Below are 17,365 nucleotides of genomic sequence, written 5' to 3'. Positions count from 1 at the left end.
TAAATCCTCTTATGTATTTAGAGTAAGATCTTTCGAAATTGTCAAAAATTCCAAAAAGTTTCCTCGTAAAAATCATCATTAAAAATTCCTATACTTATATACGTCCAACTGAAAAACAATGAAAATATCCACAAATTTCAAATCGATAGGTTGATTGTGAAATTAACTTGAACACCCTGAAGAGTAATCCGTGGATGCACGTTCTGAGAATTACCCAGCCATCGAACGGGCTATATCAAGCATGTCCATGATTCAGATCACTGTCATCTATAATCAATGTTCGTAACAAAATGATGGAGATCGTTGCTGCTCGAGATGGTCAGAAAATTTGCAGTTCCAACGTCCACTGGGTAGAACCGATCGCCCGCAGGACACGTCGAGTCTCTAGAACTCGAAAGGTCTTCGCGACATCGGGGATTTCACGTTCGATAAGAGCAACCGGATGTCTGGCAGATACGTAGATAAATGGCAGGGGGATGAGCGAAGACAAAGTCGAGTTTCCATGGACGAGGTAAAAATAGCTAGATCACGGATGAAAGAGATCGCTTATGAGGAAACGGAATAAATCCGCATGGACAGTTACCTGAGGTAACGCGAGATTCGTATCGTTTCGTTCGATTTCCTGCCTGTCATTCGCGAAACTTCGTGATGCGTAGTCGGACACTTTTATGATATCGTTTCTGTAGGGAGGAAAGAACTTTAGCAGGCTATTTGCATATTGCGCGCGAAATAAATAGAATACTAGGAGAATTTTGTTTCTGGCAGTAGTTTGACGTTCGTATCGAAGTGAAACGTTGAAAGTTTAACGAGTTAACGAGGTTTTACGTTTGTTAACGATGCATCGTGTGACGCAAAAGTTTCTCTGCGCTTTATAAAAAATTCCTTATCTTTTATTTGCATTTTATTTTAATAAAATATGAACTTTCTGTACGGATCTTCGTACGAGAAACGTATAGGAGATTTGTAATTCTGCTTGGTTGCTGACTATTATCCTACATGCACGTTTATATTTCCAGTTAATGTAGCGGAGGCAACGGTATACATACACCATGGGGAATAACAATGGAGGCGTGCATCCAACGTGGCCGAGTCGCACCGCGTATGGAAATTTTCTGCATGTGTCACGGTATAAAACGTCATCTTCCCCATGGCGCATCCAATAATCAACCGTCATAAACGCGACTACTCGAGCACGTGCTTACATCGTGCCTTTCATCGTTACGCGTGTTCATCCCTTTGCTGCACGTTAGGTTTTATTATCGAGCTTCGTCGAACCTCATTTAAATCCTTGACATAAAGCAGTGAAACGAATAACGTAATTTGGGTATAAAAAAAAAAATTACGTATTCCGTCTAAAATAAATTTGGACGTATCACGTGATATATCGAAGAAGAAAGCGAGCCAATAATATTTTTCCATACAATTTTGTGTGAGATTTCACGATATCTGTATGAAGAATTAAATCTTTTTGATTAAAAATTCCCCATCTGTACGTTCTTGGCAATTCGAAGATTCTCGGAAGCTTGTTGCGTGTCGAGTAAAGTAAATCTGATATTTCAGGAAATTATTTCCAATCTTCAGCAGTGTCACTTTTCAAAATTTTATTTTATTTTTAAAGAATTGCACTTCGTCACAGAACGATGAGAGAATTTAAACGAAAAGGGAATATGCGTTCAAAGTATCCGGGCGATTTCTGGTATTCGTGATTGCGTCAACAATAAAACAAAGCAGACAGATACCGCGACTTTCACGGTGAAACTCGGTGGCGACACAAGAACTACACGTTCCATATAACGCGAATACGTGCAGCTTATTAACGCTGTGATTGTCCCGCTACGATTGCGTATGCCGATACATACACGTAATAGATACATCTAATCGGTCACTATTCACGTTACGAAGACTGCCAACGTGACTACAATGAATGATCGCTTCCTGTACAAAGCCTTGCTCTGATGTATCTCGTTGTCTCATGGGATTTCGATGATTAACCTCGTGTGATCCAGTCTTCTTCGAAGATCAAAAAACGATGATAAAATCTTGTTTGAGTTTATTAGATGTCGGTGGAATCGATGTAGACGTACACGATCATGCATCTGGTTCTATTCTTAGCGAAGAGAAATTTCATGAATCAAACGATCGTCACTTGGCAGAATATTCCGAATAATATAAAGCAGCTGTAGGTGTTTAAAATTGAAATATAGCGTAAATTTCGGAAATTAATTTCAGGCATTATGTACAGCAAAATTGAGAGGAAATATCTCGTTTAATTTAAAACGCACAGATACGAATATTCGTGCGTTTTTCAAAGAACCATCTTTCGAAAGAGTTTGCGATCGCATATATTAATCGATTACGCGCCAACTACGTGAATCATCAAGACTTATCTGACGTTACTTTCGTTGTAAACATCGACGCCTGTAACACTGAACTCAAATCGGATGAACGAACAGAAGGAATCAACGCGGCACTTTCGCTCTTACATCGATCGAACGCTGTCATCCACAGCTTGGTACACGAACGATATAGGCTTTACGATTTATCCGTAATCCCTCTTCTCCTATTTTCTCTTTCTCTTCCCTCTTTTTTCCTATCTGTTCGCTTTCCTTTCCTTCCAGACATTACCATAACTCGCATCGATGTCTCAGCCACGAAAGAACGTAATTTCCGACGTATTCTTGTACGACGTACGTGGTCCCCACTGTAAAAGGATTAAACCTACTTCGGTGTCTGATGCAGTCACTCGAATCGTTAATTAAACGCGCGCGTCTGGTCAGAATTGCTCAAACTCAAGCGACTACCACCCACGTACCGTTACGAACCTAATCAAACACGATAGGTGTAGCGTTGGTGCACACGTGTGCAACCGCGAGGTTGCACTTCACGGCTGGTTCGCATCGGTGCCAAGGTTGCGTTCGTGCTGGTGCGTGGATTAATCGAACCAGCACAAACCGCTCTGCCGATCGTCTCGTGCTCTTATCGGGCGTTGTTGCACGTGTACATAGTATAATCTAGGGGTGGACACGTGTGTACAACGGAGATTGGGCCAGGGGACTATGCTAAGCAAATAAAGCCGCGGAAATTACGTAGAGGAGGTGAAGTTCAGTTTCTATGAACACTGAACGAGGTGAGGTCTGTAAATATTAGGAATGAGAGCGTAGCTAGAGGTTATTTTTTTAAAAGAACCCTTTGACTTATATATCGAGAATTTCCGTGGTTTTGTAGATCAAGCATCGAGAGTTTCATCTCATCTCGTTAATTTTACCACTATATTCTTAGAAATTGTTGTAATTCCGTGTAAACAAATTTGCTTAATTTTGCGATTCCGTAGCTTTGGATACGACGTTAGGTTTTTGTTCATTTTCTCACGCAGATAGTCGTAACTTTTTATTTGGATCTCTTTGAAGAAAAGATGTTCCTCGTACTGTCATTCCTATACGTAGACAGCGGATTTTTACGCATTCGTGGGAAATTTGAAAGTATAAAACGCGTACGATACGTGCAATATGCAAAGACATATAGAATATTCAAAGTGCAGTACGCGTTATAACATGTAGTAGGTAAATCAAATTTCTACGTAAGTCTAATCTCTACGCATGAATTTGCATAAATATCAACCAACTACCGATAAGGCGTACGAATACTTTTACGAATGACTATATGTGCTTGCCAGTGTAGATATTCGCAATTTAACTGTTGTAATCTACGTTATTCTACGTAACAGCCAGCGTATCATTTTCCCATCTACAATCTGCCAACATATTTCATCTTCGTATAAAAACTTTGAAAGAAAAGGAAGAATCCAACGAAAAAAAAAAAAAAGAGAGGAAGGAAGAGAACGACGAAGAGATGGTGTAAAGCTTGAAACGCGTCACTCCGCGTGTTGGTCGGCAATAGGGGTACGCGATAATGCTCGAAAAGCCTCGTAAATTGCGGCAGGGGCGTAGATAACGAGGCGCATTGGCGTGACCTTCTCGCTGCTAGCGTCTGCGGACCGCTTTAAGGCCACTTTTAAAACCGCGACTGATAACGATGTGCTCGCGAGACCGCCGCGAGCGCATGCGTTTTCGCTCGCGAATTCTACAACACGCCATTCAAGTTTCAATAGCCGACCTTCACCCTATGCTATGCTTAATAGCAGAGGAGCGCGCGTTAAACGCTGCAATCCGCGAGCGGGTATCGAGAAGAATCGGCGTGAGTCACTCGGGCATCGAGATATCGATGCTTGGGCGATAAAAATCGCGTCTCTCTCAGCGATGAAAATTTGCTGATTCTATAGCTTTTCGCGCGTTCAAGCGAGAAAAGGTATAGCGATAATGAAATGTTAAAATTTTGATTGATTCGATTTCTATTGATCTAGACACGACAGCGTCCTTCCCTAAGCGATTCAAAATATCCAAGAAGAATTTTAATTTACTGATTTCCTGTGAAAATTGACAAGAATATTTCTTCCGCGGTCTGTTAAACAATTATAGAAGTATAAATTCGAATTTAAAATAAACAGAAAACGTAATATATTATATTACGGATATAGTTATTGCGAAACTATAACAAGGATAATATCGAGGACAGATAAGAGCGAGCCTTGACACAGGTGCTAATTGACCGTCTACCAGCAGTATGCTAATTACCATTCGCACATTTCAACAGTCGGTTTCGTTTAGGTACCATTAGAGCTTGAAATTCATGACGCGAGGAGTTTCCAGTGACATCAATTTTAATCGTTAAGGGTGATCGCCAAGGCTATAATTCGCGGTGCATTTGCCAAACGATGTGTATCGTTTCGAGTGAAATTATAGCACTTAAATGGAACAGGTAAATTAATCACCTATGTTCGACTAACTAAGAAAGAATACCTAATAGTCTTCGTACAATAGTAGACCGAACCAATGACGAAACCGACGGTAATATAAACGGCTAAAACGGTATATAAAAATATATCAAAGAAAGGAAAAAAAAGAGAAAAAAGAAAAACCTTACACGTATGGATCGTAGGATTAATTAAAAAAGACCAAAGTATCTAGGACGGCGTACAAAGTATAAAATGAAACACAGTACGGTACAAAGAGTACTTTATGAGAAACAAATACGTCTTGCATACGCGAGCAATTAATGGCGCATATGCAATCTTTCAAGAAGGTTTAACGCGACTCGGTATTTTATTAGCCTGGTCATATAATTCTTGCGAAACATGCGTAAACTAATGACTCGGGAATGCAATAAATGGTATTACGTGTCTGACGGCACAAAGAATAGGACCTTTCTTTCCCGCTTTCGCAAATAACTGGAAATGTTATATCGCATTCCACGTGCATGTACAGGATGATCCATACATAGGGGATTATGTCGTGAAATATAATTATATGCAACTGCATCGTAGGACGTAGTATATTTCGCGTTGCGTACTTTGCTTAAATAATTGAAATATTCTACGACAAGAAATTATTCTATTACCGTCGATAGTTCCCGATCAAAAAAGTTATAAACAATTTTGGAAAAATAAGCTACTTGTCGAGAACTTTCTTCTTTTCTCGTTTTCAACGAAGATTATTATTCTTGATAAATGGAACATCCTGTATAAAACAATTTAAACGATTAATTATAATAGTTATACATATATGTGGTATCAGAATATACATACAAGTGTTCCCACGGGACCAATGCCGGGCCTGGGTCCCCTGGATGATGGCGGTCACCGACATCATCGGTTTCTCCTTCTTCATCATCTTGGCCGTCTTGATCTTCCTGTTTTCACTCGTCACTTTTATCTTCTTTCTTTTTTCGTCGATACTTCACTGAACCCGAGGGATCCTACTCTCAAGCGAAACTCGCGCGATACCCTGGTCGCTTCATCTCGAAAAACGAAAAAACGACTAACCGCCACCACCCCCTCCTCCGTCTTCCCCTAGATCGAGCTAACTTCCCCGCCTCTTTTGGTATCGATTTGGTTTCGTTCAATGCACTTCTCTTTGGCTGTTTTGCGCTCAACCGGTCAACTCTCGATCGTTCTACGATTAGGAACAAGAATGCATTTATTGAACGAACGGACTGGTTTTTAACGTCGCGATTCGAATCACAATTTGGTTCACGATACAAAGATTTATCGTACTTGTTAATTATTGCTTCGATATCTTCTTTTTTCCTATTTTTTTTTTCTTTTTTTAATCAAGAGGCATTCGGTAAATTTAAATTTTGAAAAGGAAACTTGTTTGATATTTTCAATAAAGGCATACATGTAAAATGGAAAATTGATGCGAGAAAATGTCATTAAAATGCTGCATTCCAGAGAAAAATTTTCATTGTCGGTTTTTGTGTTCTTTTTAATTACCGAGCATAAAAAAGGAAATATCTTTACATTTTTAAAGAGTACGAACTACGCAGAGCACACGTGTAAGATAGAATAGCGAAATTCGATTGGAAGTTTGAAGTACGGTATGGCTGTTACACGCTGAACTTTAAATAGCTTTTCGAAATTGGATATCATGATATGTCAAGAAGTAATTGACCAATTTGCGCGGAAGTTTCTACATACATATATTGTATGAAATATAGAATTTCTGTATTACTCCTGTTGAAGTCTACTCGATGCCAATATTTTATATCGTGGTTTCTTTATGAAAAAGTATACGAAGGAATTTTACAAAAAATCGGTACGACCCTGGAATTTTTCGAAAAAGAATCTGTTTATCATAAACTTGGAACAAGAATTCCTCCATATATTCGTCAAACTTAAGACAGTTTTCAACGTTAGAAAAACGCAAGTGGCACGAAAACTACCGCAAGAGCGCAGTAGGATTAATGATAACGCGCGAAACAAATTTCAACATTTTAACTCAAATTTTCATCCAAACGCTTGATGATAAAACAAGAACGTAAATTTTATCTGCGTACGCTACGGCTTTATAATTAATAATTAGTGACGACGATTTTTATCGTGATATCAAATTGCGAAACGATCGTTTCCGATTCTCTCGTTGTGTTCTTTTCTTTCTGATCGAGCTTATTATTCAAAAATGTAGAAAAAAAGAAACCTAAGATAAACGTATCGCGGTGCGGTAAATAGAGCGGGACGTTAATCCAAGCTAGATAGAGTTTCTGCTGGAACCGAGCTCCACGATACGAGTTTCGCTGGCGTAACGTGAGCGGAAGTTCGACTTGGCAAAAATGACAGCCATCCCCTTGAGAAACAGCCTTTAGTACGTAAGAAAAGAAGAGCACTCGCTGAGGAATAAAAACATTACGATTATAGTACGCATAGAAAATATTTCTCAAAGTCATGAACTTGAGAGTAAAGCAACTGCGGGCACAGTGATAACTTCCGGTTATGAGTCATATGTTCAATTAGATATTGCTATATTACGTGCGAGATACGGGGAGTTTCGAAGAAAAATGCGTTCCGTTACATCGTCGCATAGATAATTTTTTTTTTAATGTTAAAATGTATCGTTTCATAAAGTGGATTGTAGCGTATATCGTTAACGATACGCAAACGTTATTAGAATAATCTGATATTAATCGTGATAGTTGACTCGGAATAATTGAACTTGCCAAGATAATTCGATTCAGAGTATAGCGAATTGAAAGCCGAAGAAACTCGGAGATCATCGATTCTTCGGGAACACGTTCAAAGTCGTAGAGGATTAAAATATGTACGTAAACCGAGAATAAACCAGCGAGATTCGGGGAGGACGAGAGAGCGAAAGCGAACGAAAATGAAAAGTTGGAATGCGTCATCGGCGAGATCAAAAGAATCCCGCGACCGACTGTCACGGACGGCGATATTTCACGCTTTTTACGCGTTCGAGAACCGACGAAGAAAAGCGAGAGTCCCTGGTCGTCCTCGACAAAAATTCGCACAAGATATCTGTACCATTTCTCAGACCAACTGTTTATCATTTAACGCTAACTACAATTTTGATTAGAAAAACGATTGAATTTTCGCGTTCGATCGATATTTACGAGTTCCAACGTACGTATTTTTGCGATAAATCGTACCGAATTTATTCGCAGAGTATCTCAAACGTTTATCACTGTAGACCCTTCGATTTTCTCATTCGAATCAAAGAAATTCACATCGATATAAATAATAATAATAATCCGGCAAAAATTCGTTCAATCCGGAACCGAGTAAAATCTCGTTCGGATGAATAGAGTGCCGGTGTAAATGGAATTCCTGCAGTCGGTGTTACAAACGATGACCTTGACCACAGCATGTAGGCAGCAAAATGCGATTGCCTTGGCTGTGCAACGGCGACAATCGCCGCCGGTGGAGAAACAATGCTTACGTAACGCAGCCAATTATGCAAAATGCAACGTATGTCCACGTGCATCGCAGCGGTGCATCTTCTATTCTCTCAGCGTCGCGTGTATCCGCCTGGCGACTCCGCTTCCTAACGTCGCTGAACGATAATGCTCGTGCAAACATGCCGCGAGACTGCCACCATTGTTACGTAAAATCTGTCCAACAGGGAAACGGAATTGCCTTCGTTAACCAAGGTAAAAACGAATTTCGTCTCAGGGTCCCTCGGTTTTGTAATTTTTCTTTTTCGATCGATCAATTTTTTTTTCGCTCAACGATCAATCTCGACGATGAATGAAAGGGAGGACGTATTTCTAATGGCGGCTCCCGGAGTCGAGGTTGAAGTTCAAGGTTACAGACGAAGAGGCTACGTCAAACCCTGTCTACTAAGAAAGACGAATCGATATGTACCCGGTGCTCCGCAAGTAGAATCAGACGGCGAATGCAGGTGGTTGAAACTACTTGAGTTTTTACGACGAAGATTTCCACGCAAGATTCAACCTTTTGTGATGCACTTTTACTAGCGATCGATTTCTCATCGCGATTTCTTGGCGCACAATTTTCTACTGATTGATTCTCTGTAACGATACTTGATAAATGCTGATAAAATGGTAAAAAAAGAAAAAAAAAATTGAAAAAGGGATGGGAAACAACGATGCAGAACGTGTTTTCGACGTTTCGAACTAGCTTTCACGGATTTTTGAAGCGGTATTGGCAGCTCGAGTACAATGCCATCGATCTGTCTTTTAAAATAAAGACGAGTAGCGCAGAAACAAAGGAGACGCCAACATACATGATTTATTTATTCCAGAACGACCGAACTCGATATGTTATTGTCATTTGCAGCGTGAAAGTTAATCGATAACACACGCTTCACCCGTTATCCATTTCTCACATGTTGGACGCGTAAGCTATTCTTCGGATGGCCTCGAGCCACTAGACACGACGTAGACTGAATTTGGCGAATCATTTAGCAACCTGTGAAATAGCGTCACCTACATACTTATCAAACGTTTCTCAAACGTTGCCATCTCTAGACGTTGAATAAAATTATCTTTTAATGCATTTTATCGACGATTTCGATCGTCTGATCGATTAATTTTTACGAAAGGATTAAAAGAAAATAAATCCATGTACAAAGCTATTAAAATCAACAAAGTGGAAAGTTTCCAGTATAAAGAAACTCGAACGAAGAAAAGAAAAATATATAAAATTTTCAACTTTGTCAGGGTAACAAAGTAGAAGATAGGAAGATCGATACGTGTGTCATCGAGCAACCTCGAGTAACTATGCAGAGAACCAAACAGAAGGGTGCACGCAAACTTGTTTACAAACCAAAGAAACGATGAAACAGGAACTTGGTGTGTGCAACGTATTTGAACGACAACAAAAAGTTGACCGCTGCAATGTTGCAGTCGTAGCAAAGATCAGTCGGGACCTTAATACTGCGTAGAAGATTCAAGAGAAGGAGAAGAGTACACTGAAACTGCGTACTTTCGTAGTTAGGGGACGATGATTCACGAATACACCAGCCAATGCACCCGTGGAAAAGTACACAAACATAATAAATTCGTTGAAGCTTCGTTTCATAATCAGCCTCCTATCTGCGCCGATACGCACGCATATGAAAATAATTCGTTGATAAGACATGGATTTCGTAATTTTGATCCAAAATAATCTCGTATCGCGAATTGTCACAATTTTTGCAACTGAAGTAACAACGGTTTAAAAATCGTTGGAATAAATAAAACGGACGAACGACGATAAAATTATTTTCTATCGCGAAACGTTATATCACAACGTGGCGATGAAAATTACAAATATTAGAAATAAATCGAATAGACGAATGACGTTGAAATAATCCTCTACCGCTATAACTTTTGCGATTAAAGACGCAGATGTTAGAAAATATTTAAAGATTTATGGAAAGTAATTGTTAAGTCGCACGAAGGTATTAATTCTCAAATTTGCATGGCGTACGCTTTCTTGAAAAATATCGTTGTAACATTGTTTTGTTCACGGTGGAACGTTTCAAGTGAAAAGAATTCATTGTGACTTGCGCAAATCCATCCGCGTCGTCGAATACATACGGCGGTACTTTTCACGGAAGAAGAAAGTAGCCGAAAGTATGAGACAACTAGTTCGACCAACAACTACAGTATAGTTGTGTATATCGTAGGAGAAACAAACGGAATAACACGAGTCTCTCGAAAGCCAAACTGATCCATCTGCATTTTTAAATCTAAAGTATTTATTCTTTATTAACAAAATGCGAATATTCGTACAATTTCATATTTTTATTGATATAACTGAAATCCAAATAGCAATCTGCTTGCTTGGATGTCTCGTGTTTCCGTATAATTTTACACTCTAAAAGCAACTATTAATCATCGATTCGCTACGAATTCCTAAACACGACGAACAAAATAGAATTCAAACGGATATTTGTGTCAACCTGTAGATATTACAAGTATTTTAAATTAGATATTGGTAGGTATTTAAATCTCCTACAACTCGGCGCAAGAAAATCATATGAATAGTTATACATTCGAAAGCAAATTTTCAAAGGTAATGTTTGGAAAAGACAATGTCAGAGTGCCTTCCAAGCGGCTCGTATGTCGTACTGTGAACTTATTACAATGCGTTTAAAACGTTCGTGAAACTCGTCGAATTTCGAGCGAACGAGGCCAAAGATTGCTCGTTTGGCACGTGCGCTTCGACGGGCATAATGATCGTGTCCATGCTGCCGCAAAAGTCGTTGCAGCAAAAGTCACGTTTGATTACGACACACTGTGACAATATGCTTTGCACGATCGATAATGTTTGTGGCATCCAGCGACAGTTTTAGCGTAGCGCGTTCTCGGTCTTTGGCACCGAAATGAAAATGCAAAACATTCGTCACGTTGCTCGGAACACGGCGCGAGCTTCGTTTTCGATATTCAAATCATTCTCCTATTCTAATTACCTCGTTATTCTACCACAAAGTCGTATCATCTTAAACCTAGAATTTGTCGTTAGAAAACCAAAGATTATTTTATTATTATATTATTCTCGCCAGATTTTGTCGTGTTCGATCTCGTACCTGTATACGAGTTGAACATTTTAAAAAGGTTTCACGGTTACGAGACACCGTGTATTAATTAACATTCTTTTAAATATTTTGCAATACGAAGCGAAAGACCTGTCCGACCAAAAACTTTGCACATGTCTGTACGATACTTGGGAAAGGCAGACGAACAGTATTATGAAGTAAAACTTCGTTTATCTAATTTTGTATAATATTTCGTTCGTACAATACGAGTTCGGATAAATGAATCAGGCGGAAGTTTATTTCATCGGGCATTAACTGGAACTGTACACGGTCGAAGCATCGCTTCGAAGATGTTTCATCGACGCGACGTTTCGAAGCTGCAACTGTACGCGAAGAAGAAGCACAACAGGTACGACATTCCCTTTTTACTAATCCACGAAGGTCGAGTCGCATTGTTACCGCAAGAGGCAGAACACAACGGGCCGCAATTGCGCGTTAGAAGCACCGTGCACTTTTTATGCACCATAAACGCAACGAAGGATCGGAGACGCTTATCTACGTATGTCGACAAACTATGCCCGTGCTACGACGTTACACCGATAAACACTTCGCGTTCGATCGCTTTTCGAACAACACTGGTATACTTTGACAAAAATCTTCGAGTACGAAACCACGGACAAAGATTTTGCATCTATCACAGAGGTAACAAATTTGGAACGTCTGGTTTTAAATATCGCGCGTTATATCGTTAGTCTTCTTATTATCGTCATACGCGAAAGAAATTCTCTTTTTACTAAGAGTCGTTCGATAATTGACCTGTATGAACTTTAGGAAAATGTAGCGAGATATAGGAGCGTGGTATAGTGGTGTTAATATTCAACGCGTACCGAGAAGAAAAAAGGAGAAAACAAGCATGCGAATTTCTGACATTGAACTTCACTGTTGCACTCGTTTGCATATAGACGCACAGTCGAATCTTTCCCACTGGGCAAAGGAGGACACGACGATGATCCTTTCAACATTCGGGATTCCAAAAGCAATCCTTTCGCTGTAGCGCGCGTGAACGGAATACCGTTCACAGATCACTGTTGCACCGCTCTGTCGGAGAAACAACGACGAAAATACGAGCGCGCTTCACAAACGCGACTACGTACTACGCATTCCCTATGACCGATCCTCGACGGGACATACGAGCACAGTTATTGCACCTCGTACAGTTGACGTGGAAATTTCCTAACGCACTGGAGTTGGATTTGTTTGTTCGTTCGATATCGTACTTACGCACGTGTCGCGATACACGTTTCCAACTTCCTAGAAACGAGCAAGTTGGCTCGGTTTGACGAGACGTAGGCAGCGCACGCGACGAGGGCTACGGACGCACATATTGCACCGCGTCCAGAGCGTTACACACGTGCCGCGAATAGAGAAGCACGCGGCCAGCAACACACGACACGACCGAATGACCCGCGACGCGAATAAATTTCGCAAGATAGAACGACAAAGAACACAACGAGAAAGGGAGAAAGGGAGAAGAGGAGGGGAAGAAGGTTACGGGCGAAAAGAGAGTGCAAGTAGTTTAGAGCAGAGACGATACCTCCGTCGCGCGTGTATCGTCGACCCGACTCACCGACTAACTGACTCAATGACTGACTGACTGACTGACTAACTGACTCGGAGATGCACGGCGCTAAAGGCAACTGAGTGCCAGCCGGCCGGTCTCGTTCGTTGCATGTGAGCGTGCAGCCGGTAGGGCGGCGGGGTGGGGACAGGGAGGACGGAGGAAGGGTGCAGGAGGAGGGAGAGCCACGGGAGAAGCAAGAGAGGGACAATAGAGGATCGAGAGGAGGTGAAGGACGAGGAGAAGGCGATGGAGGACGAAAAGGTGGCAGCGGACCGCGTAGAGGGGCGACAAGGGGAGAACGCTGAAGAAGGAAGGAGTGCAAGCGAGCCCCGTCTGACAAGTAACGTTCCGTCTCTACTTGCACTTTTCTTCGTAGGAAAATGTCGAGCACGGGACGACAAGCGATTTTCGATCATCGATCGAACACATACGTTTTCCATATATTTCAACGAGTAATCGTAATTGTACCTTTGAAATTTTTTCTTCGTAGAATATTCTCGATCAGTCTATCGACGATCGCGCGAAGTAGGTCACAGGCCGATTCGTCGGCTCGTAAAATAAAAACCGCGCGTGAAAGCGAAATCCCAACTTTCTATTCTATCGGTCCGATCTACGTAACGCGAATGCGAGGAAAACATAGTCAGTGCGACGATATACGGCTATCCATAATCGATAAAAACGTGTAATACTTGACGATAGAAATGTAACCTTACCGCTCGAGGTCTTCGAGCGAGTTTGGTGCGATGCGAGCGAGGTAGGGGAAAGGAGGAGATATTAGAACGAGGGAGATAGGAAGAAACGACGTATGCGAATAAGAGCAGAAAGGAAATGAAGAGGGACGGAGAAACGCAGATAGAGCTTGCGCCGTCACTGTCGAGCTTAGGAGTCAAGTTCTAGTGCACGGCCGAAACGGGAGAATCGACCTCCCCTCTTCGTCCCCCTCTACCGTCGCGAGCTGGCTCGTCCAATGGCACGGTAGTGAGGGAAATCGTCGAAAGCGAAGGGGAAGGGAGCGGTTCGCAATGTCGAGCGTGCGCGACGGCGAGCCTTGCATGGGGATTTCTACCAGGTGACCGAAATATACACCTCCGGCACCGAACATGTAACAACGAATCTGATAAGGGAAATAAGCCGCAGCTAGGTACCTTTAACGAAGATTTACGCTACGCTCGTAACGAATGCCCGACCGAGATGCTGCATCAGATACGCGCGTTTTCGTAAAGGCGTGTTTAAAACGCGCCGCGACGAAAGGAGTTGCCGAGCCGCGAGAAGCTATTCTTAGCCGCGCGACGGCGGAACGAGCGCGAATCGGAACGTACGAAATACCGAAGAATCGCGCCGAAACGATTATAATTAACGACCAGCCGCAGTCGATTCTTCATCGACGCAGACACGCTCGATACCAGGTATAAATGGACAACGCGGCCAGATTGCTGACGAAGATAAAGCCGAGTGTCGCGAACGATCGTTTCCCTTTTCTGTATCGCGAGTCGATAAAGCTCGTTCGCGACATGCCAATAGCGACGCGCGGACCACTCGTGCAGATACGTGACCGACGATACAAACGATCCAGTACCAGTTTCACGCTAAACATCGACGTTCGTCTATCGATAGACATCGTTCCGACTATTTTTACTTATTCACCGCTGTAATATATTTTTCATGCGCAATCCGTATCGATAATCCTCGTTAAAGAATCGCGGATAAATTTTCTTCGGAGTACGGAATTTGCGTTTGGAACGAAAATCACGTCATCGGCATAGCGCGATATTACACGACAAGAGGTTAATCGTCGTCTCGCTTTTAACTCTGAACTTGTTCATGCTGGCAGCCTCCGCTTTCTTTGTTAACAGCGTAATGCGCGGAAAGAACTATCCTTGCAGCGGCCTTTCGTGGAACGGAACATGTCCACGAACGATGTACCGCACCTGCTCCGATACCTTTCTTGATTCACCGCAACATACTAGACACACCCGTTTCGTTGTCCTCGCAGCAATCAAACTCGCCCTTTGAGGAAGTTCCCCGATGCTTCCCCTTTTCTTTTTCTCTCTATCTTTTTTCTTTTTCACTCTTTTCGAAACCGTTTGGCCCATATGCCAGCTAACCGACGTTCTATGTAGATGCACGATAATCAGCGGCGTGTGTGTGTGTGCGCGCGTGTGTGTACACGGCTGACTATCGCGTTCATAGGAGTAGCGTCGCGTGTCTGCGTTCGCTGCTGCAGCTCGTGCGTGCTCGACTATGCGTCGGTGTGTGCGCGTGCGTGCACGCGCGAACGCGAGCGTCGATCGCATAAGTGGTCCTCAAGGTTAGCCACCTACTCGCTATCGCGGGATTCGTGCACACTCTCCGCGGACGCATTTGAGTCGTCTTGCCAGCTTTAAAGTTTATTACGTGCTCGCCACGGAGGATCGAGGAAACGAATCTCAGCGCGCGCGCGCGCTGCCTCAGCCTTGTCCCGTTGCGTTCTGCGACTTCGCAGTTTTATGGCGCGTTTCGTGCGTCCATCGCGGTTGTGCAACACCCGCTCGCAGCGTACGCTAGCTTCGCGAGCGGTTTCTTCTGCTTTTTGCGATTTAAAAGTTGTTTACGATTGCTCCGGCTGGAATCGATGAGATACTGTTTCAAAGAACGGTTCTTTTAATAAAACGGAGGTCGTTAACTTTAATAACACGACAGCCTTCTTTATGGCACGTCTTAGCGATTCGCGCGAAATCTTTTTAGTCGTTGGTGTACTACACGTAGAAGCAGAATTAACGAGATTACTATACTCTTATTCGAAAGTGCAATGGAAAATTATTTGCCTGATTAAAAAGTATTTAATTGGTTTATGATATCGTAAAGGAGTTAAGTTTCAAAATTTGTTGTTTCAATTCCTAGTGATGAGATATTGTTTTGTAAATAACACCGATAGAACGAAGTACTTTGACACCGGTATAGAACGGAGCAAAAGTATCCTTGCTTGTTTTTACGAACAGGTGAGTAGGACGAGGAAAGGTTAACAGGACTTGAGGATATTCCGTTTGCATTCTTCGTCGAAACTGGTTTCTCCCTCGTTCGATCGTCAGGGATGTTGTATGGTCTTTTGGACCTTAGAAAGGTTGCAAAACGCGCGAGAAAAATCAACGAAATTAATTCCTTTCGTCCGAAATCGAATTCTTTTATCCGAAGGAATTTTAATGAACAAAATGAACAAAATTCTAGATAATTAAAATCTAAATTTCATTTTAGAACAATACTCGTAAGCAATTGCATTATTAAATATTCAAAAACTATAGTTTTTATGAATTTAATCGACGTCACTGATATCGCAAACTCAACTTACCATGAACTTTTCTGTCTTAAAATACGACATATTAACCGTACAGCGATATAACGTAAAAGACTGCGTGTCGATGACGAATCGCGCTTTATTAAATTTGCATCCGAACAAAATATAAAGGAAAAAAGATTTTTCTCCTCTGCAATATGATACGTGAACAGTACGAAGGTAAAAAGGCAAAAGCGCAATGTCATCGATGAGTTGCACCTGAGCAATCTCATCTCCATCAAACGTCGCAAACGGACAAGGTAAAAAAGACACGGTACTAACGTCCATTCGATTAAGATACGACGGAAGCGTAACTCGAATGCGGAGGAAGTTGAAGCGAGGCAAGGAAGGAGGAAGAGAAAAAAAGAATCGAGAAAAAAGAAAGAAAGAAAGAAAGAAAGAAGTAAAAAAAGGAGTGTCGGTTCGATGCAAGCCAGAAGAAAGCAACGGCGGTGCAGCTGTTTCGCTGTTGGTCCGGTTGCACAATGCAAAATTCGGGTTCTAATTCTAAAGCGAGTACCAATCAGCCCGGGCATTGTTCACCCATGAAAGCTCGCAATTTTTCAGGGTTAATCGTTCCTTGAAACCTAATAAGCGACGAACTAACGCCGTTGGATGTCGTTTTCTTAGGAGAAAAAAAAAACACATCCCCGTTCAGGAGTGGACACACGTCCCCCGAAAAAATTACCAAGGGGATGCCGAAAGAAGGTTCGAAAAGTTTGACGCTCGAACACGCCTCGAATGTGTCACGATCGGGACCGGTTAACAGTCGAGGTAATTGGCCATTGTAAATTCGCTGTGTGTCGCCAAAGAGTACCGTGCAAGTGCAGGAATATAGATATTTTAGCTCGTTTGAGTAATCTGACTTTCAATGGATAGCTAATAAAAAGTGTCGAAGAAAATCAATTAAGAAAACGCGTCAATGTAAATGGGATAGGTAATCGATAAAAATCGCCTTGGGTTACCTCGTTCGATGTTCAAGAAAGTTTGTAACGCGAATACCAACAGAGAATCTAAAGTGCAGAAAAGTATAAACCGTGCTACGTGTTATACAATCGAACCGTTTGAAGGCAGGATACCACAGTTAAATTCTACGTACCAAGA

At 41.8% G+C, this 17,365-nt stretch overlaps 1 protein-coding gene across 11 annotated transcripts in view; it reads right to left on the bottom strand.

The window, feature by feature from the left end:
- LOC122571038 (retinoic acid receptor RXR-alpha-B) overlaps window positions 1-17,365 on the bottom strand; it is a 67,282-nt gene that overhangs the window by 31,222 nt on the left and 18,695 nt on the right. For 3 of the 11 annotated variants that reach the window (XM_043734226.1, XM_043734225.1, XM_043734228.1), the window contains exon 1: window positions 5,642-7,221. The exons of 1 other annotated variant lie outside the window; for it this stretch is intronic. In XM_043734226.1, the coding sequence (XP_043590161.1) occupies window positions 5,642-5,726 (85 nt within the window). In that variant the 5' untranslated portion in view covers window positions 5,727-7,221. Of the gene's footprint in view, window positions 1-5,641; window positions 7,222-12,217; window positions 13,086-13,419; window positions 13,437-17,365 lie in introns of those variants that run through there. 7 more of the 11 variants (XM_043734224.1, XM_043734223.1, XM_043734219.1 and 4 more) reach the window with 7 other exon arrangements.

The sequence above is a fragment of the Bombus pyrosoma genome, linkage group LG9 (genome assembly GCF_014825855.1).
Source record: "Bombus pyrosoma isolate SC7728 linkage group LG9, ASM1482585v1, whole genome shotgun sequence".
NCBI classification, from domain to species: domain Eukaryota; kingdom Metazoa; phylum Arthropoda; class Insecta; order Hymenoptera; family Apidae; genus Bombus; species Bombus pyrosoma.
This window is presented reverse-complemented; position numbering and strand designations above follow the sequence as displayed.